Source organism: Schistocerca nitens, chromosome 3, assembly GCF_023898315.1.
Source record: "Schistocerca nitens isolate TAMUIC-IGC-003100 chromosome 3, iqSchNite1.1, whole genome shotgun sequence".
Classification (NCBI taxonomy): domain Eukaryota; kingdom Metazoa; phylum Arthropoda; class Insecta; order Orthoptera; family Acrididae; genus Schistocerca; species Schistocerca nitens.
Genome location: NC_064616.1, coordinates 631,668,216 through 631,691,098, shown reverse-complemented (window position 1 = coordinate 631,691,098; position 22,883 = coordinate 631,668,216). Strand labels below are relative to the sequence as shown.

At 38.4% G+C, this 22,883-nt stretch overlaps 1 protein-coding gene across 3 annotated transcripts in view; it reads left to right on the top strand.

The window, feature by feature from the left end:
- Positions 1 to 22,883, top strand: part of LOC126248573 (ATP-dependent helicase brm) — a 456,856-nt gene that overhangs the window by 205,192 nt on the left and 228,781 nt on the right. For all 3 annotated transcript variants that reach the window (XM_049949677.1, XM_049949678.1, XM_049949676.1), the window contains 3 exons: positions 10,511 to 10,707; positions 10,869 to 11,010; positions 16,317 to 16,440. In XM_049949677.1, the coding sequence (XP_049805634.1) occupies positions 10,511 to 10,707; positions 10,869 to 11,010; positions 16,317 to 16,440 (463 nt within the window). The remainder of the gene's footprint in view (positions 1 to 10,510; positions 10,708 to 10,868; positions 11,011 to 16,316; positions 16,441 to 22,883) is intronic.

Here is a 22,883-nt window from a genome sequence, read left to right as displayed (position 1 = left end):
TTCAATAAACAGTTTTGTGTGAGTCGTAAGCACTGGAGATGTACAATTACGTCCACAGGAGGGGGCCAGGAATGATACATAGACACTGTATGTCCTCCTTCCTACAGTTGTTGCAAATTTCCCAGTGCTTTGGGCACTCGACCATGACATGTTGCACAAAACAGTACGGGCAAGATGGGAAGACAGAGTGCTCCATTGCTTGGTGGTTGCTGTTGTTGGTTGGCATGGCACTGTCCAATGCAACATAGAGATTATGTGTGAATGGCTGGCACATTGTTCTCCACCTGAGTACTGGCTGATGCCCGATGACCAGGAACAGAAACCACCAGGGCAATGTCACACAAAGCCTCAATCTGATCACCTGCAGCACAAGATACCTTGAAAGATTGAGCAATATTTAACACTTTAGCCAAAGATGGATTCTCCTACTGCAATACATGTTGTTGCACCTCATTGTTGGTAGCCAACGAATGGCAGCATCACAGACCCTAGAACCAGCATAGGAATCATGCTAAGCGTTGGTAAAAAACTGACATTTGCTACTGAGGCTGTGGAGTTTGGCTGCCCCAGCCCAGTAGGACTGGTGGGGCTGTTTCTAACAATGATAGAATTCTACGCGCACTGCTGAAACATGCATATGTTTACTGTCATAATTTGATAACAACTTACACATTTTGTCGAACAAAAGTGACACAGGTTCCTGGAGTGGAGGTAACTGGCACAACAACTGGTAGATTTGCGGAGAACTTCAAGAAAGGAACAAGACCTTGCACGTGTTTGCATCAGTGACACCAAAAGGGACAAAGTGTTACCGAAGCCGTTTCTTGCGAGCGTCCCAGTCTTCGGCTGGGTCATTGTAAGGCAAATAAGATGGTGGGTACGATGGTGTGGAAGCCTGCATAGTCAGTGTGGCCGACAATCACACGGAAGTGAACCCCATACTCATCACCAATTGTGTCATAACACAAGACACAAATAACAGTGTTGCCACAACTAACCAAAGTTTATTCATCCACATACAAATGAACAACAAACATAGAAGCTAATACAAGTAAATGGTAAGATTACATCTGAGACTGAATGCTTTCTGCGCTTTCTTATAATAGAGGAGGACTCTGGTAAATGGTACCGCTGCCACCGTGCTATGTGCACAAGTCCTGGGATCCACCACAGTCATCCTCTTATGGCCGGCCTGCACAGACGCATTTGGTGGACAATTTGAAGTGCAGTGTGCCAGTGGCCTGGTACCGCGGCACATATCCGGGTGTTGCATACCAGATTATAGCATTTATTTCATTGCCTCTTTTCTACCCTTTCCATATTATTTTTCTCTTCCTCAGATCATTTTACACCTTACACAGATTTGATTCCTTAGGCACTACTGCTGTGAGTATATGATTATTCCCATTTGGGACGAATGTTATAATATGAAAGATGTTCTTATAATAATGTTATAAGTTCTGACATCATTGTAATAATTACACTTATACTATAACTATTTATATGATTATTATCGTATCTCATTTTCTTTTGTTCACTAACTTATTGAAATAACAACCTAATCTAACTCTACTGGAAAATATAAAATGCACAAATAAATAAGAAAATTGCTAGTTTTTGCATTTTATGACATGGTAGATAGTAGTGGCAACAAAAGTGCTCATCTGAAATGTCTTAAGTTACAATAATAATTGATGTTACAGTTCTGAAGGAATTTGGGATGCTTTGATTTATTTTCTACTGTGAAGTCTATTGTTTAATTGACATAGGATCTGCAGAATAAAGAAACTTAGTTGATTTGATACATTTGTTGGGGTGGGGGGTCTTGCCCACTCAATTAATGAGGTCATACTAGTTAATGTTTTGTTGACTGTATCATTATGTCGGACATAGCATTCTAGCAGTAAAGTGTGTGACCATAAACTGAGAGGTCGCACAATCAAATCTCAGTTGAACAATGGATTTTTCAGTCTTTGTTTTCATCTAGTCTTCACCTCTCAACAATGTGAGAAATCAGAAACAACACGGGGTTCAGATTCCACACTAAACTGTCAGTCCCCTTTCCTTGGTTGAAGAACTGGGGTAGGTAAGGGACATCCAAGTCGCTAGAGTGGCATCCAATGAAAATACTTACACCAAGCCACTGAGCCACACTAAATTATTATTATTATTAGTCGCAAAGCTCCCAGAGTGGAAAACTCTAAGTAAAGAAGGTTCATTTTCTGTTCTTCTTGCTCTTTTGGTTTTTTTTATGTGCCCACAAGTTTTTCATTGTTTCCGAGAATTTAGCTCTTCTTTCTACATTCCATTTTGTTCTGGTTCTGTGGGCTTTTGTCTGTGGTTTAACCTCCCATTTTTCTACTTTTATTCTAAAATTGTTCCTTACGTCCATTTCTTCTTTCGTGATTTTGGCTAATTCAAAGTCTTTTTTAACATTTTGGATCCATCCTCCTCCATTACCAAGGGAATCTACGTATTTTACTATTCTTTTTGTTAGTCTGTGTTCGGGAAGCCTCATTATGCAGCCATAGAATTCGAGGTGTCTTTTCCTCATGTCTGTCTCTATGTTAGAATATTCTTCAATTTTGGATGTTGTCTTTAATCTGTATCCATTCTCAGTCCATCTCAGTCCCAAAATTTTCCTAACTCTTTTTCTTTCTTCTCTCTTTAGATTTTCTCTATCAGTTTTTCCGTTTAGTGCCAAGTTTTTGCTGGCATATGACATTGATGGTTTAATTACTGTTTTGCAATGTCTAATTTTGTCATTTAAAGATAAGCATTTTTTTATTGTAGATGTTTTGCTGTAATCCTAAACATTTACGAGCTTTTTGTGTTCTTTCTTGTTGTGCATATTTTCCAGAGATAATTTCTCCTCAATATGTAAAGTATGATACTTTGTTAATTTCTCCATATTTGGTTTGTAATTTGAAAATTTCTAAATTTGTTGTTGTAAACACAGTGAGTCAAATGATATCTGCAGGCTGACTTTCTCTGTGCATTCTTTTAGAGTTTCTTTTAGAGTTTTATAGCCACCTCACAAGAATCTGCCATTATTGTGAGATCGTCCACAAAGGCTAAGTAGGGGATTCGTAGGTTTTTTTTCCCATACGAAAGTGATTTCCAGCAATTTTCTTCTTCAAGTTTCTTTTCCCATTCTTCCATGAATTTATCTAGAACTGCGTGGAACAACAAAGGCGATAACCCATCACCTTGTCTATCCCCAGTTTTTATCTCGAATGTTTTTGAAAGTTTTCCCGTAAATTTCACTTTGGATGTTGTATTTGTTAATGTCTGCTGAATGATTTTCTATATTTTGTGACCCAATCCTTTTTCTTCAAGAAACCTAAATAGTGTGGGTCTTTGGATTGACTCATAGGCCTTTTTGAAGTTGACAAAGACATATACTGTAGGCTTGCCTCGCATCTTCCTTATTCTTGTGCTTAATTTTAGGTTTAAAATTTGCTCTGGGCACAGTCTGCTTGTTCTGAAACCAGCTTGGAAGTCTGAGATTTTGGGTTCTAGCAGTTGTGCTCTTTCAAAAATACTAGCTGATAATATCTCATATATGACAGGAAGTAGAGAAATTACTCTGTAATTATTCATACTGTGTTTGTCCCCTTTTTTATGCAATGGGTGTATTAAGGCACACTTCCAATCTTCTGGGATTTCTTCGGTGACCCATATATTTTGAATAATTCTTAATAGCTCCTCTCTTGAATTAGGCCATAGACTTTTGAGAAATTCAACTACAATTCCATCCTACCCAAGGGCTTTGTTATTTTTTAGTTTCTTTATGTGTCTGATAATTTCTTCTTCTGTTGGTAGTCTTGAATCTTTTTGTTGTGGGTCTTTGGTGTTGGATATTGGGAGGGTTTCTGTTGGTTCTGGACAGTTTAGTAGTTTTTCAAAATATTCGGCTAGTACTTCACAATTTTCTTCATCACTTAGTGCTAAATTCCCATCTGGTTTTCAGAAGCAAACATTTTGAGGGTTATACCCTTTAATTTTGTTATGTGATATTATTATTATTATTATTATTATTATTATTATTATTATTTACCGTTGCACATTAAATACTTTAGACAAGGGAATCTTAAGACCACCATTGTTTTCTGAAGTTTGAAGTGTATTATGATTAGGTGCATAAATGTCTATACCTGTGGCAACTTGAAAATACAATGAAGGAAACTGTGGAACTTTTTTGAACAGTGGAGATTATGTCAGTTTGTTTACCAAATGTACTTTCCACCTACTTTACAAAATAAATTTATTACTGTTCATTCGTCTCACGTTTTACACATGCTATCTTCTGATACTGTGGAAATAGAAAAAGATAACAAACAGTTACAGTTAATCAATAAAAGCATGAGTCAACTGATTGAAATGTTCTAGCTGCCTGTACTGCATGAACCAAAACATGTACTGAATGACCAAAAATAAATGTATTGTGTGATATAGATGAAAAGTATATTTAAATATACGTAATGACCACTGACTAGTACAAGGAATGTATTTCCTTAATTAATAGCCAGTTGATTTTAGTTTGGTTGATTTACTGTTTAATGGAAGTGCAAACTACTACATCTATTCAAGTTTATTTTATTTTACCTGTGGCTAATAATGCTGAAAGGTAAGAAAAATAATAGCGGAGGTAAATATCTTTGTGCATGTCACATATAGAAGTGTGAAGGTAGGCATCAAGCACTTAGTTATGAAATCATCTTTAAAGTGCACGGCATATGACAGTATTTTGTGAGGCCTTGTACCATTGAGGCTGTAGCATATATGTCTTTCACAGCTGACATTGCACTATTTTATTTTATTTATTTATTTATTTATTTTTATTTATTTATGGGATGCTTTACCACCCTGGACGTGATAGTTATCTCTTCCAGTCTAATTTTCATTTGTTTGGCAAATTGGAAGGAGTGATCCTTTAATAGGCAAAAGATGTACGGGAGGCTGCAATCATATTGTCCGGTCTAAACCACAATCAGGATAGTCAGCCAGTATAGAGAATGGTGGTCCATCACAGTGATGACTGGATTGTCAAATAAATATGGCTGGAGCTCATTGATGGCCCAACCAACTGCAAGGCACTCTTTCTTGGTTGTCAAGTAGTTCGTCTCAGACTTTGAAATAACTCTGGATGCATAAGCTCTAGCCTTTTCAGCATATTCCTGAATTTGCACTGGAATTGCACATATCCCCAAACCGTCAGTGTCAATTTAATGTTCTGTCTCGGCATTCACATTATACAGTGGTAGGACTGGAGAAGGTGTCAGTGTCTCCTTAAGGACAAGAAAAGATTATTCTTGCACCTCATTTCAGGAAAATTTGATGTCTTGGTGCAGTAGTTCTCTCAAGGGATGCACCTTGTTACAGAAGACCTTTATGAATTCCCAGTAGTACAAGCACATACGAAGAAGACTTCTCATATCACAAATGTGCCAAGGAGTTGGAAAATCTGTTACTGCTGTTATTTTCTCTTGATTGAGGCTGACTCTATTGCCAGTCACTAACTGCCCCAAGATTTTTGTTTCATGGGTGGTGAAGAAGCACTTTCCCAGATTCAGCCTCCACAGTACTAGAGAGGCTGCACCCGTTGGCTGCTCCGAGGATGCGACAGCCGGATGAGCACGCCAGTGGCTAAGTCCCGCTCAGGTGGCGCAGTGGTTAGCACACTGGACTCACATTCGGGAGGACGACGGTTCAATCCCGTCTCCAGCCATCCTGATTTAGGTTTTCCGTGATTTCCCTAAATCGCTTCAGGCAAATGCCGCGATAGTTCCTTTGAAAGGGCACGGCCGATTTCCTTCCGAATCCTTCCCTAACCCGAGCATGAGCTCCGTCTCTAATGGCCTCGTTGTCGACGGGACGTTAAACACTAACCACCACCACAAGTCCCGCTCATGGTCACTGTGCCTAGTGCCAGCGACTGATAGCGCCAGCGGCTGAGAGCACCAGTGACTGAGTCCCGCTCAAGGTCACACTGCTCCTAGAAGCAGCGTACATAAGTGAATGAATATTTTTTGTTTGGGGGGGGGGGGGGGGGAAGCTAACGGGATATAAGGAAAGGAGATAAGGAATTTTTACTGTCTACAATACAATATACAGTCACCAGCAATGTTTATTTTACAAGTGTTGTTCCCTACTTTGGTCCATATAAACAGGTACTCTTCGGCATTTAGTTTCTTCTTTCTTCTTCTAGACAGATTAAACCGCTTGTCTGGCACCAATGTACCGTAGGGGAACCTTAGCCAGTAGTCCTGTACTCTCCGCTATACTCCATGTCTTTCAAGCCAAAATGTTTGCATCAGGGAAAGCTTCAAGGGCACCATAGTCAGTATGATTGCCCCATACAACAGCCAAGTTCAGCCTTCAAACACAGCAGAAACATCACACGTGAACTGCAGTCTAAGTCCATGAAAGACATTTGGACCACCAAGTCCCACTCAAGGTCAGAATGCACCTAGCGCCAGTGTACGTAATTGAATGAATATTTTTTGTTTGTTTGTTTGTTTTTTTAAATAATCTGATGGGAGATAAGGAATTTTTATTGTCTATAATACAACATCGCGGAGCAATAGCATGCACGGCCTCAAGTAATACCAAACAGGCCGCGCCCGCGGGCCGCTATGAGGACATGACAGCCGGCTGAGCGCACCAGCGGCTAAGTCCCGCTCAAGATCACAAGAGCCAAGGTCAGCCCTGTACTGTCTCCAAACACAGCAGAAACATCACGCGTGAACTGCAAATTAAGTCCATGAAAGACATTTGGACTACCAATAAGCTGCTGTTTATTGAATTGACCAGCAAGGTCAATGTCTATTGCCTTCAGTGGCTTATTGGTGGTCCAAATGTCTTTTGTGGAATTAGATTGCATTTCATGTGTGATGTTTCTGCTGTGTTTGGAGGCAGTACATGGCTGACCTTGGCTGTTGTATGGGGCAACCATGCTGACTATGGTGGCCTTGAAGCTTTCCCTGATGCAAACATTTAGGCTTAAAAGACATAGAGTATAGCAGAGAGTACAGGACTACTGGCTAAGGTTCCCTATGGTAGATTGGTGCCAAACAAGTGGTTTAATCTGTCTACGTGAAGAAAGAAGCAGCTAAATGCAGACAAGTACCTGTTCATATAGGCCAAAGTATGGAACAACAATTGTAAAATAAAGATTACTGGTGACTGTATGTTGTATTATAGGCAATAAAAAAATCCTTATCTCCTTTCCTTGCTAGTAGCGTGACAGCATGTATATAATTGAGAAATAAGTTGCTCCCTTCTAGCAGTCAGGGTGTCCTCCGTGTGTGGCAATGGATAGACATCTTTCTTTGTGATTTTGTTCAGTCATCGGTAGTTGATGCAGAAACACCATGTGCCTCCTCCTCCTGTACAAGGACCACAGGAGAAGACCAGTGACACACTAAAGGTTGGATGATGCCATATTGCAACATCTTCATGACTTCATTCTTAATTATCTATTGTTCAGCCTGTGACATGCTTATGAGTGCTGACTGATTGGTGGATGGTATGTTGATATGGTGTTTGCTGCTTGGTCTGTCTTTTCTCCTCTCTGGATTTAAAGGTGTCCAAAAATTGAAGCAGAATGGTTATTACCTGCCACCTGCCGATTCTGTTCCTCATTCTGGCCAGATCCTATTGGCAGTTTGATACTAACTTCCTCCCTCGCATTTTCAGTAGTGATGACAAAGTATGGTTCTTCATCAATGACATGAAGCTGCCTTTCCTGGACTGATTTGGCTGTCTCTACACACATACCTTTAGGAATGAGTTGTGGCTACTCATGATAATTATTGATCCATTGTCCCTGAGCATTTGCAATACTTATGATTGTCACTGTCATTTAGATTATTTTTAGAGGCTGAATTGCTTTTTGCAACCACTAAAGCTTCACAGTTTAATTGAGCATATCAATTGACAACTGGAATTGATGAAGGTGGGATAACAAACGTGGTCAGTGTCAAATAATCATCTAGAGAAATTCTTTTTGTGTGTTCTAGTTGGAATACTTTTGTCAATCTAGAGCTATGATCTTCCACTCTCTATGAGTGCTTCTGACGTCTGCAAGAAGTCCAGTCTGAGAATAACATTGTGATTACAATATGTTAAAATGAAGTTTGGAGGGCTGTGTTCTTTCATTAATAGTTATTCCTGAAATACATGTTCCTGTTGCCTGGACATGTTTCCCATTTACAACTTCCAGCACAATTAGTTTCGTATCAGGGAACGTAGTCTTCTTTAGCTGATGACGATAAGCGTGCAACATTACAGGAAAGCAATCTCTCAAGTCAGCAAGTGCCTAGACAGTTTGGCCATCAGAGAGGATGTCAGTGAGATTTCCTGACATCTTGGTGACTACCCATGGAGGATATGCATCTGTGGCAGCCTCACCTAGTTTTCATGAAATCGACAGTTAGGCAAATGGCAGGTACCTCTGCATGCCAAAAATGTCATGGGGAGTGTCCTCGTCATGGATGCACTGATGGACTTTATCCCACAGGTTGAGAGTGAATAAAATTGTTGTGATGGTTGACATCTGGCAGTATAGTAGTCATGAAAAACTTTCCTTAATTTTCTGCATTACTGTACGATTTGTTTAGGGCATCTGCAGTGGAAACATACTGGCGTGTTGTCCTCTGTGAGTTCTGCAGGAAATTGCACTTGGCACAGGAGTTGGTTGTACCTGTGTTGGTTGGTTGCTTGGTTGTCATTTGATGGCTGCAGCATAAGTCCGAATTGGCAGAATTTGTTCATCTGGCAATTTCGGCTGGTAGTGGAGATTGGTGCTGAAGACCAGTACCCCCCTTCTTCAGCTTTCTCTGTTACCTCCTGATGTATTGGGTTAAGATTCTTGCCTACTACCTTTTGTGTCCGATATTTCTGGCTACCATATACTGTTGTATCTCTTCTCTTACTATCTAGCATATGAGAGAGATGAGCTCATGGTGGTCTTCCACAACTGCTATAGTCACAACATCCAGCAGTTGGTCCCACCTCTTTTGTCCGACTCTCTTTCTGCTGCCTTTCCTCGATTTGCCGGCTCAACTTGAGAAATACTTCTGTTGTCCTGACATCCTTTACGACAAGAGCTTGGAACTTGTCTTCTGCGACTCTTTTCACAAAGTGCGAGAGTGAAAATCTCATTCTGGAAACACCCCCCAGGCTGTGGCTAAGCCATGTCTCCGCAATATCCTTTCTTTCAGGAGTGCTAGTTCTGCAAGGTTCGCAGGAGAGCTTCTGTAAAGTTTGGAAGGTAGGAGACGAGATACTGGCAGAAGTAAAGCTGTGAGGCCGGGCGTGAGTCGTGCTTCGGTAGCTCAGATGGTAGAGCACTTGCCCGCGAAAGGCAAAGGTCCCGAGTTCGAGTCTCGGTCGGGCACACAGTTTTAATCTGCCAGGAAGTTTCGGTTTCTATCGTGTTACAGTGGCACAGGGCCAAAACATTCTGTATGTCTGACTATGTCATTTCTCTATGGCATTGTGTCGTGTTCTTTGATTATTGACTTTATGTTGATTGTAACCAAACATTTTCTTCAGTTCAGTCTAGAATTTATGCCATCTATTGAGCTGTTCTTCATTGTTCTCGAGCCATTGCTGGGCTGTGCCATCCAAGTAAAAGTACGCATTTGCCACACACATCATGTCATTCCAAACATTGTATTTGGTAACTTACTTGAATCCTTTTAGCCACTTCATCATGTCCTGACCAGCAGCTACAGAAAACACTGATGCATGCCTGATGTGCACCTGGCTTGCTGCTGCTTTGGAGTCCATCAGTCTCCTGAATATACAGCTCTTAAGAATAATTTACTGCTTTTATTCTGGTTCCTGTCCATGTAGGCAATGGCTTTTACATTGCCTAATTGGAACCATGGTAATGCAGGTGTTTTGAAATACTAGGTGTGTCTCCACCAAACCATGTCATGTCTAAATGACAATCAAGTTCAAATCTGAAGGCAGGGTCATCAGGGAAGTTCAACACTGAAAGCAAATTTATTTCTGACAAGAACATAAAGCGAGAACAGACTTGATAAATAATTGCTGGTGATTAGCCTTGAACTGGCAAACTTCAGCGTGCCTTCCACCGATGCCAATCACTACGCCACACTGCACACACCACAGCTTGCAGTAATATCGACAAGAATTTCTTGACAGACGCATCTTTCAATCATTTAATGTAAACATTTGTTGCCAAGTAGCTTTCTTCAACTATCATTTCATTGGTGCTTTTGTTATATCTAAACCATGAATTATTGAATATGCTTTTCACAGTGAGAGCCTATAAAAATATATTACTGTTCATATCATTGGTAGTTGCCATAATGTAGTGTATAATTTCTGTACTAAGCACCACTTAGTAATCTGTGTAACAAATTTCACTAATTCAGTTCTGTTTAGATCACATGAAAGGACGTAATCATAAGAAACCAAAGTAATAAATAGCAATTTCATATTTATGTATAATAATATTTCTTTCTTTGTCCAGGAGTTCCTCATATCTGTCTTGCAACATGGAAAGGATTTCAAAGAGTACCATCGAAATAATGTAGCAAAAATAGCAAGACTTAACAAAGCTGTCCTAAATTACCATGCTAATGCGGAACGGGAACAGAAGAAAGAGCAAGAACGCATTGAGAAGGAACGTATGCGTCGCTTAATGGCTGAAGATGAGGAAGGATATCGGTGATTTCTATGATCTAATTAGTCTAACATATGTGTATAATAAATTTCTGTGAGCTTTATTGTAGAGATTTTTGAATAATTATAATACATTATTTAAGTAAAACAATCTGCTTTCCTCTATTGTAATGCATGTTCAATCTAATCACTTACAATGTGTGCAGGAAACTAATTGACCAAAAAAAGGATAAACGATTAGCATTCTTGCTGTCACAGACAGATGAATACATTGGAAATTTAACCGAAATGGTTAAGCAACATAAAATAGAGCAGAAACGAAAACAGCAAGAAATGAAACAGAAGAAGGTAAGTCACAATATGCTTAGAATTATTGGGCGTGGTAAAGGCATCTGTGGAAATTGTCCTTCCACTCACTAATATTATTGTTATGATCATCATCATCATCATCATCATCATCATTATTATCATTATTATTTTATAAAGAACAGTAAAAATTATCAACACTTTCATCATAAAATGCCTCTCAGATTCTCACATTGCCTTCTACACTTGTATTTAGTACCACTGTAGTCGTGTATGCACCATTCAACACAGACACTTCAATTGCATTCTGTCAGTGACAGCATAAACATGTCCACTCTGCTAGTAGTTTGCACCATTGAGGAATCACAAGCAGTGACTCAATTTCTTTTGTTGAAAGTGGTGAAAGGGGCTAAAATTAGTAGAGTTTGAACTCAATATATGGAAAGTGCAGTGTCACATAAAAGTGCTCATTTGTGGAACAAAATGTTTGAAATTGATTGGACAAATGTGTCACATGCAATGGGTATGGGACATCTCTTGATGTCCACCACAATCCGAAAGATTCAGCAAACTCAAGAGCTACCATTGATATGGTAGTGTCTACTTTGGACATAATTCATAGTTCTACCTATCAAAACATCCATGACAAACTTGGCTTCCATAAATTTTATGTGTGTTGACTACCAAGACAGCCATTCGTGTTGACACCTACCAGCACTTACTTGACCGTTTCATCAGGGAAGGATAGCCACCGGAAATGAAATGTGGGTTCTGCCCTATGAGCCACAATCAAAATGGAAGATTATGGAGTGGAAATGCCCAGTATACCAAAGGAAAGGAAAAGAAAGTTCAAGAATCTGTAAACTGTGTGAAATTTTTTGGAATGTAGCTGGTCCTGTACTAAGAGTAGGTGGCAAGTGGAACAACCATCAACAAAGGGTCTTTCAATGGATTGTTGGAAAGCAAGTTAAAGCTAGTAATTATCAGCAGATGATGAGATTTGTTGTCAAAGAACATGTTGCCATTGCCTGCACAAATATATTTTAGAACGAAAGTTATAGATAATTTTTGACTCTGACTTGCATTTTAATTGTTTTAATGATTTATATAATTCCTGTCATATGTAAAAAGACAGGCACACAAGCAGCTATTGCAGTTACTGTGTTACAGTCGTTGAAACAAGTCTTGCATACTGACAGATCGGCAGTGTCATTTTATGATCTAGTGACAGTATGGAGCCTGCTAGTGGGAGATGGCACAGGAATAGATAGCAGGAGTTATGTTGCTGTACTACAAAACAAAATGCATAGAAGTTGTGTAGCAGTGAGTCTTGTGTATCAAACACCTGCTGTTGTTTTCCTTGGCTGCATCTAGGAGCTATTGTGTGGTTTATTTGATGTGTAGTGGTCTCAGTGTTTATTCAAGTAGGTCTAGGGCAATGAGTAGTGCAAGGCTAACATGTGACGTGGAGGAAGAAAAGTATGCATCACTATAAGGCCACTAATTTGTATTCTCATTGAGGGAGGACTTTGAAGGAAAGAAGCAGAATGTTGAACCCTTATTTTCTGTTGCTCATTTATTGAAACTACTTTGAAAATAATCAAAAACACTGTATTAGGAGTAGGGAAAAAAGCATACAAAATATATTGTGATGAGACTGGCACAACAAATAAATGGACACCAGGAACAATTTGCAGCCAAGGAGGAAGAAAATAACAGCTTTGGATGAATTCCAGAAGCTGTCAATTATCGTCATATATATTGTCGGAGAAAGGAGCATCCAATAATTCTGAAATTTTGTGTTTTGCCTTATCATATGGTTAATGGCAGTAAATTTTTATATGGTACAACACTGAAAGACCTAGTGTTCAGTTACTTAGTTGTTAATGGACAACAAATATTAGTCATAATGATACTTATTGTTACATCCTGATGCAGATTTCTACAGTGGTAGTTGATGGTGTGAATTCAGCAATATTGTGTGACAATGAAACTTCAGTCAGTGCCAGTCATTCATTCTGTAAAGTATGAAGTGACAGAACCTCTGATAGGACAATGTATGTCGAAAAAGGAGGCTGAATAATTGTGTTGCATAAGGTTTTTTTAATAAGAAAGTAATTATTGTCAGATGAATAGTGTAATTTTCTAGAAGGGATTCAAAATTTCCCTTGTGATGAATTGTGTAAGGTCTTCAGTCATTGTTGGGATAATTCCCCATATCATTTTGTTGTTAAGCAAGGAAAGATGAAAACTTTTATTCAAGGAAATGAAATGTCAATCTCGAAGGAAATACTGCTCAAAACTGTAGCATAAAATAAATCATTACACCAAGCCATCAATGAAACTGAGAAAAGGTACAGGCATAATATTGATTGGTTACCTCCCTGTCATTGTCTTTTTGGTATGATTGAAGACGTTTGGATGAAAATGAACTGGAGAAACTGCTTGTGAAACCTGTGCCTTGTGTCACTACTGAGATATTGACGGAAACTGTGACCAGCAGAGCAGGTGTTGACAGGGAGGCAACCAAGAACAGAAGCATTGTGGAGGCAAGTGTGTGTTGAAATATGAATTATGCATTCGGTATACATGAGTGATAGTTTGAGCAGTGGAGAAGAAAGTTGGTCATTTTTTAAATGCAACTGGAATGGAGTTTTCCTACTACTGTAAATGCAAGACAGCTGTAACTATAAAGGAGAAAGTGCATGATAAACAGAGCAGACTTCTGAGAGTATTTCATGAGATTATAACCATTAACATACTGACTGATATTAAATATAATATAACAAATCAGGGAACAGTCTGTCTGTGTGTGTGTGTGTGTGTGTGTGTGTGTTCTAGCTCTGACAAAGATACTACTTCCTCTTTTATGTGCTTGTCTGGTGCCTCCTCAATTTAGTGAGTAGTGTGACCTACTCAGTTATATATTGTATAAAACATCCTACCGTTCCCATTACTGCATATAACTAATAACTATTAGATATGAAACTTTTGGCAGATTAAAAATCTGTGCCAGACTATTACTCGAACTTCAGACCTTTACGTTTCATGGGCAGGTGCTCTACTGACTGAGCTATCAAAGCACAACTCACAATCTGCCCTTGCAGCTAAACTTTTGTTAGTACCTCATCCCCTACCTTCTGAACTTGGGAACTGGTAGGTACTTCAGCACAGTAGATAGTGAACTCCTTGTAGCAGTTTTACAAGTTTATCTGTTAGTAATCACTACTGTAAATTTTCTTTACACATGCACTGTCTGAGTGTTCTTGTTTCTGCTTCTCAGATAGTTGAGGAAGTGCAGTCTGAATGCCATACACCATATCTGGAAACATTGCTGTTTGGCTGCATGATTGTTTCAATACCAGTTGTTTGTCTCTCGGACAGTAGCTCAATTCAACAATCAGAAAATCAGTAGACAATGTCAGCATTGAACAAGTTTTAAAAAATCTGAAAACCACAGTCTACTAAGTAGTAGAGAGTCTGGATTTTCCATTGTTATATTAATTGATTCATATGAGTAAGAATACGATAACAATAATAAAATTAATACTGAGATTTAAGGCCCTAGAAAGTGAAAAAACTGCGTACATAAGTCAGAGAAATGAAAATATAACTATCATTCTGTTGGTATTACTAAAGGCATAAAATGAAACAAAATGCCAGAGCCAGCTAGACTAACGATGGCAAATGGAACAGAATTAAGAATGCTTGATGACAGAAGTGCATTAGAATTTACTGGGAATTGGGAGGGGGGGAGCAGGGGGGGGGGGAGGGGGGAACTCCTTAGGAATATTTACTACATGTCAGAAAGTGTAATGAAACAACACTAAGACAGAGAACTAAAAGAAACTGAAACATGAAGAGAATGAAAAAAGCAGATGTTTAGCACATTGTTCAGGGAGTCAGATATCACCATTACAATCAATCAGGAGACAGTAGTGGGACTGTCTGAAGAACTATTCCGAAACATTTCTCTTTTCATCTAATGAAATATAAGTATAGGAAGAAGCAGAGAAAATCATTCAACATGTACACACCAGGATATGATGGAATAATGATGAGAGCTTATAACAAGAAACAGAGATATGAAAGCGAAAGTGCTCCAATGACCTCATTGTCGATGGGACATTAAAAACCCAAAGTGAAAATAGTGGAATTATTCACAGAACATCATCGTGGGATAGTGATACTTGATATTTGGAATTGGTATGTGATAATCAACCTTTGGTTTTTAATGCTCTAAAGTAGCAATGTTTGCAAAAATACTTTTAGTTCCACTTTTTACTCCACCTGATTTCAAAAAATACAAATCCTTTTATTTCCTTGCTGAAACATATTTCTGTCCAATATGCAGTCATCCATGACATACCATCAGAAATTTTTGTCCTTAACATTTTCTGATCTTCGAAAACTGACGATTTTTAGAATGTGGAGAATATACATTTTCAAGCCCTTGGGTTCAATTTTGTGATGTAGATCTGCTCTGATTTTAATGGTTGTAGGAAAGTCTGCACTACTTCTGTATTCTGATACCCTCATACAGCCATACTACTGACCACTTCATGTATAAATTTGTCCATACCTGTGCAACTACTTTCCTATTTATATATCTTTGATGATATTGGAAAACAGTCGCATTTGGGAGGACGATGGTTTAATCCCGCGTCTGGCCGTCCTGATTTAGGTTTTCTGTGATTTCCCTAAATCACTACAGACTAATGCCGGGATTTTGTTGACATCCATCTACAGTGGAAGAAATGATCATTGTAATAAAATAAATCAGAGCTCGCTCAGAGAGATTAAAGTGTTCATTTTTCCTGCCTGCTTTTAGAGAGTGGAACGGTAGAGAAATAGAGTGAAAGTGGTTCAAAGAACCATCTGCCAGGCACGTAAGTGTGAATTGCAGAGTAGTCATGTAGATAGAAGTAGCGTACTAACAGTAAGTGATTGGATTGCAGAGGGATGGCATACTGGTAGGCTAGATCTTCACTCGCTTATATGACCAGAGAAGTCAACATTATGCCAGAGGTAGTTAATGAAGACTGTTGGATGTAATGGAAATGTTGTAGTGTGTGTCAGTATACCATGTTGAAGTGAGCATGTAAGGGAATTCAAATGGGGCAGGGTTTTTATTATAGGTTCTGACTAAAACATGAAGCAGCTGTACACTATGTTGAATTTTCAAAATCAGAGTTCATGTAAAGTTAAGTAATGTACTTCATGCTTTTCTTCATATTCCTTGTAGGTAGTAGAAAGATGCATCTCAGTCACCTGTATTCTTCTTAGTTTTGCAACTTTCAAAAATATTTATGTGCATCTTAATAGCTGATACCAACAACTTTTTTCAGAAAAAGAAAAGGAAGAAGAAGAAGAAGAAAAATGCGGAAGGAGAAGGTGACACACTAGAAGGTCAGACTGATGAAAACTCTCAATCATCTGATACTCGTGTCACTGTCGTTGAAACTTCTAGTGGTAAGTGTTGCAGAAACCACTGCTGATGTGTGATGCAGATAGATATACTGGAATGAAATGATCTATATTTACTAGGTTTATAGATTATCTTTCAGTTCTGTAAGATTTTTTTTATGTTGATGTATTAAATTGGAAACATAAATATAGTAGTACAGTATGCCATGAAATGAAGCTACAAAAGCAAATAAATGTCTATGTGCTGCCTTATAACTTATTCTTTCTTTTTCTCCTCCTCCTCCTCCTCCTCCTCCTTCTCCTTCTTCTTCAGCCTCTGTGGACTGCATGTTAACTAACAATCTCAATTTGAGCCTCTAGTTCTTGTTTGCAGCTGACTTTGAAATCCTTCCAGCATCTTTCGAATGATTCCACCATAAAACTCTGATAGCTTTCCTCCATCCTTCTGAAATCATCCCTGTCATTTATTTTATCTTCAGCAGTGCCTCATCTCTTATGGAGCTCTCTCTCTCTCTCTCTCTCTCTCTCTCTCTCTCTCTCTCTCTCTCTCTCTATTGGAACCATCATAACAAAAGTTCATCTTATTTACTGCTGGGATAACATGCGATGGTGTATCACAAATGGCATAGTGGTGGATCACACACACTTGCATTTATCCCTTGTTTTACCAGTAGATCTGTGTAGTCTGTAAATTATATGTATTTGGTTCATGGAATCTACTCTACAAATAATAGCCCACAACTTGTAACCTCAGGTGGTAGAGCATGAATAGCTTGACTGAATGATCTAAATTATTCATTAATTTTCCATTTGCCAGTACCACTGGTGAAAAAATTGGGGTGTTCAGAGCACAAGGGAATCAAGTCACAATAAGAAAATTGTGAGAAAAACAGACACAAAGTTATCACTGAATAATTAGTTACAGGAAAAATTTTACAGCATTTTAAAATGTTTGAATGATAGCAAAGATTTTGTATAATGTATTCTCACACTGAAGAAGGGTAAATTTAAGTGTTATTACATGCCAGCTACAATAGAAAAGTAAAATTTTGGACTTTATTCTTTTCTTTGGTGAATGTATTGTATTTGTATCTTCCTCTTTATTCTAACCTTCAGGATTCATTAAGGAAACAGCAAAGAAAATACATTTCTTGAATGTATAATTATAATTTCATATTTCCAACCAGGAAGTTATGCAATTCAGATTCAGAGAAAAAGTATTCATTTTCATCTGCTTGCTCTTGCAAAGCAGAGGAAGCTCTTGTAGCAGAGTCATGTGGTAGGTTCTTGAAAAAATGGTAATGCACAGGTGGAATGCATAGAAGTAAAGTTTCCGTGTCCTTTTTCATCGCTTTTGTTAATGGTAGATGTTTGGCGCAAAATGGCACTGTTGGATGTCACAGAAGTATGTCAAGGGGTGGCTAGACTTCTTTCTTAAGTCAACTTCATCAAAATGCACATCAGGGTTTAGAGTCTGCTTAAAAAACAGATTAAAAGGACATTCTGTTTTATAATGTAACTGTTGTTGTCCAAAGAACAAGGTCCCACGGCAAAGTTGGTACCTCATGATGGAACCACAAGTGCAGACAGTCATTGCCTGATGCAGCGACAAATGAGAGATGTTGGCATAGGCAAAGCCTCAAAAGTTACCATATGCTGCGACTGCTGGAAGAGTATTTATGTCAGAGTACAGTGTCACTCATCTCAGTCTGCAGTCATTGCTTACGATGACAGCATCACCTTACAAGGGGAACTCACAATGTTTGGATCACAGATTTACTTCAAACTACGTACACTTATAGTAGTTCATTAGGACAACATAATGTGAAAGTAGAAGGCATACTATTTAGGGATTTTGAGAAATTCACAAGAGAAGTTTTTTTACATGTTAGTAATTCACCAGTGCATTGCGATCCTATGCACGAGATGACAATGGTCATGTGGTTCTCTCTCTCTCTCTCTCTCTCTCTCTCTCCCTCCCTCCCTCCCTCCCTCCCTCCCTCTCTCCCCCCCTCCCCTCCCCCCTTCTCCCTACCTCCCCCCTACCCTCCCCCAACCCAATTTTATTTGATTGTTTGCTCATTTATATTATCACAACAAATATTACAAGTAAACAGCCAGACGCATAAAGTTTTCTTGCAAATGTATGCCTGTTGTGATTTTCAAAAACCCTTATACCTGCAATCGGTGACAGTACCGATAGCTGCTTTGCACCTGAATGCTTCAATCTGCAGTCACGGATTTGAAGGTTGGGGGACAGGCTTGGAAAGCCCATGTCAAACATCAATAAATAAATGTGTAAATAACTTTATTTAATTATACAATGGGTTACAGTATGTCAGAATATGAGTGTAATGTATGATTAATCATTGGATGTGCTTTTGACATTACATGTTGCAGGATAATATTTTTCATACAGACATCAAAAATACGAATTAAAATGGCACCTACTGCATCAAATGAATGCAATTTCCCCACACAAGAAATCTTCCGAGGTTCTAAGGAAAAACAAAGCTCATTGACAGTATGAAAAACTTCTGTTTCTTCCTACAGTTTGGATGCAAACCGTGCGTAACGTAGTATTTTCGTAAACATCAGTGCCGAAAATTTCTGATGTACGATTGAATGTATTTTAGCAGCATCTTCACAAGAAGCAATTTCTCGTTCATTGTCTATCAAATATAAACAAGTTTAAAGACGTGTGATAAAGTTTTTAACTGGTATATACAAAGAAAGGTCACATAATATTTGTTGTAACAATAAAATTTAGTAAACGGCTAAGTAACATTGGAAATTCAATAAAAGTTCATGAAAATACATATGTCTCTTCATAATATTACCTTTCAAATGTAATATGTACAAAATAATATTACTATTTTTTTTTAAAGAGAGAGAGAGAGGGAGAGAGAGAGAGAGGGGGGGGGGGGGGGAGTGTCGATCCAGCCATTACAGAACTTGAACACTAACCACATGACCGTGCCATCTTGTGCTCAGTGTCACAATGCACTGGTACATCATTGACACGTAAAACTTTTCGTGTGATTTTCTCGAAATTGCCTAAGTAGTACATCTTACTACTTGCATGTTATGTTGTACTAATGGACTATGAAAAGTTTACAAAGTCTGGAGTAAATCCATAATCCAAACATCGTGGCCACCCCTTGTTAGTCAGATCTAGCAGTGCAACTTGTATTAGACGTCTGTACCAAAGTTTACAGTCAGTTGTACAGTGAAAGATGACTCATTCTGTATTGTATCAAGTAACAAGTCATAGAGTACAGTGACAGAAAATCAGACATTATATGAACATGGATTGTTTCTAAGTATTTTATATTGTTCAAACAATATTTTGTATGTGGTGTTGTATCCACTCAACCTCCTCCAGAAGTAAATCTAGGATTGCTAGGACCCACTGCAGTGCTGAAGTGAATGTCTCAAGTGTTTTTTTGTCCAGTACTGCATTAACCACTGTTTAGTCAGCCTGTTGATGCCATAACTGTCAACCTTTTTTCTGTTTGTTATTGAATTCTCTAAAAGTTTCCTGTGGATAAAAAATCCAAGATACTCATTTCACTGTCCTCAGATCTTGGGTGCATTTTCTTTGTCTATCTAACAATATCCATCCAATCATTTGGTGCATAAATATGTGAAATTTTCTCCACGAAACCAAACTCACTATTATTGGGTAAGTAAGAATGCCGTGATACGAAGAATTTGCAATCAGCGGCTGAGGCATTCGTGTTTGGATCTTGACATTACTTCATGAGAGCCAAAAACCTTTTAATGCTGCTGTTTTGGCTAGAACAAGTGTCTGAGTATAATATTACTTTATTATGAGTAGAGGTATGTGCTTTGAGATGATGCACCAAACTTGAAATTAGCTTTAGAGAACCCCTTCATCTCTCAGTTTCAGACCACGTGTACATGAATGGTTTCCCGAATTAACAGAAAATATTCCAAAATTGCAAAAACATTTCTTTTATAATAAGCTATTGAGGTAGGTATATTTGGAAACATGAGGGCTTTTTGCAAGTCAAATACAATGACATAAGGTTCATTAAATGCAGTTTCTTCATCTACTTCAAAACATTGGTTTGATTGATCTGCGTTTGCTAGATGGATATTTTTGGCAGTTTGTAAAGCAGCTCTCTTTTTAGTGTTCTGTTCACATTTAAGTTGCCATTCCATTTTATAACATGTGGTAGGTGTCCGTTGGATGGCTTAAAGTGCTAATTAAATTTAATGCTAAACACATTATAATAGTATTTCTTTTTCAATGGTATTTCAGGTTCATCCTCACATTTCTGTACATATAATGCATACATTTTCTGAATCATTAAATCACACTGTAGATATTTCCTTTCTGGATTCTTCTCTAGAGTGTAATGTCTTTGGAAGGTTGCTATATGTTAACACCTCTAGTACCACCAATTTTATTGGTTGCCTTCTTCCTGCCCCAGCCACCTGGTACACTAAAAACTTCATCTTTACTTATACATATACACAGTCTTTTCCTACTAATTTTAAAGGTATTCAAAAAATACTTCTTACATGCCTATACGGCTTTCACTCCAAACCTTAACAAAAATTTGAATCTAACACAGTTAGGATTTCCGGAACCATCTCTTTTCCAAGACCTCAAAATCTGCCTGACAGAACAAATCCCCGAAGGTACACATTTTTCCGACTGCAATCACTAAGTTTCCAGAAGGAATGAAATATATATTATGTCTCTTCATCTTTAAGTTGATTGTGGGATTGCAATTTGCAGCAGGGGATGTTAGCAGGAAGGCTTTTAGCTGGAACTCCTATGCCCTGCCGTGTAGCATACATCTGCTCACAATTCCATTGCCATTGCCTAATACTCTTCTCCCACTTCCCAGCATGATGAAAAAATCTTATTCTTCTTCTCTGTGCTCTGTCTTGATTGCAGATATTGTTGTCAGCTGCTGCAGAAGCACCACCTTCATCAGCAGATTTTTTTCTCTCGTGGATCAAAAGAAAACTGTGATGATGTAGCATACAATGACTGCAAAAGTACCATGTAATATTTTATGTCTTACATTTTAGGTACAAAACATTAAAAAAATAAAAGCAAACATAAAAATACTGCTATCATGCAATTAACCTCAACAGTCCTGTCTGGTTATTAACTCATTTGTTTAATATCACTTCTCAAATTTTCATAGTAATTATTAAACTACCTGAACTAGAACGCTGATATTCCGATGTGTTATCTTCCATGTTTTCAGACAAATTAATCATAATCATAAATCTACCTTAATTAGAGCTCGCACACCAACAAAACAAACCAAGCATACTGTGAAAATGGACATGTTCCCATTTTGCTCTGAACGGAAGACTGCTCCCCTCCATGCACAGCAATGCTGCCAATCCTATAACAGTTATTTACAATATCTGGACATGAATCTTTTATTTTCTGCATGTAGCTTCATAAATAGTACTTAAAAGTGGAATAAGTCCAAAATGACAAAAATTTGAACTTGTTTCCTTTGTGCTCTGAATGCTCCAAATGTTAATAACTGCACGTGTTTGCAAGTCTTCAGGTAAGTAGCTTAGTTGGTTCATGTCAAGTTCCAATTATACATACTGATTCTAAAATGCTTAGTGAGCTCAGTAACACTGTATAAAGTGTCTGGTATAGTTCCACACCAGAGTTCAATGTGTAGCATCTTACAGTTACACCTACAGTGAAGTTCATACACCGCTTGATAGTTTTTGAGGAGCAGAGACATTGTTGGACAGGAATAATCACAGACAATGATGTGTGACATGAAACACAGTACATATGTAGTAGAGGTGGAGTGGTATATTTATTATGAAAAATGGTACAGATTTCACCAAACTGGAAAGCAGGATGATAGACATAAATAACATTTGTGTTTGACACAGGCCAGGCTCACAACATAGAGGTCAAGGTCTGACTCTCAGTAAACAATATGCCTTTCTTGGGCACTGATGCTCATTTGCCACCTTTTATTCATGCTGGTTATCAAACTTCAGCAGGCTTTGGGGGATATTGTCCCACTCCTCTCTCAAGGCAGTTTTTCAGTTGTAGCATGTTTCGAAGAGGTAATGTTCGTTGAGAAACAAATCTGCCAAGAACATCCCTAAGAGGCGCTGTAGGGGTTTAAGTCTGGGGAGTACACAGGCAATTCTATATGTTCAATACCTTGACTTTCCAGTGTGCCCCACACCTCTACGGCCCTCTGTGGGTGGGCATTGTTGTCCATAAACAGAAAGTCAGGACCTACTGCACACTTAAACAAATCCGTAAACATGACCCAGAATAATCTCCCTGCAATACTGCTGTTCTGTAACATTACCTCGCACAAAAATATATGCCATTGTTTGGCTGTTGTTCATAATGTCTGCCCACATCATACTGCCTAGGCCATACCGTTGATGTTCATTAACATTCTGTGGTGTGTAATATCTTCCGCCTCCCTCTCTCCACACTGATGTCG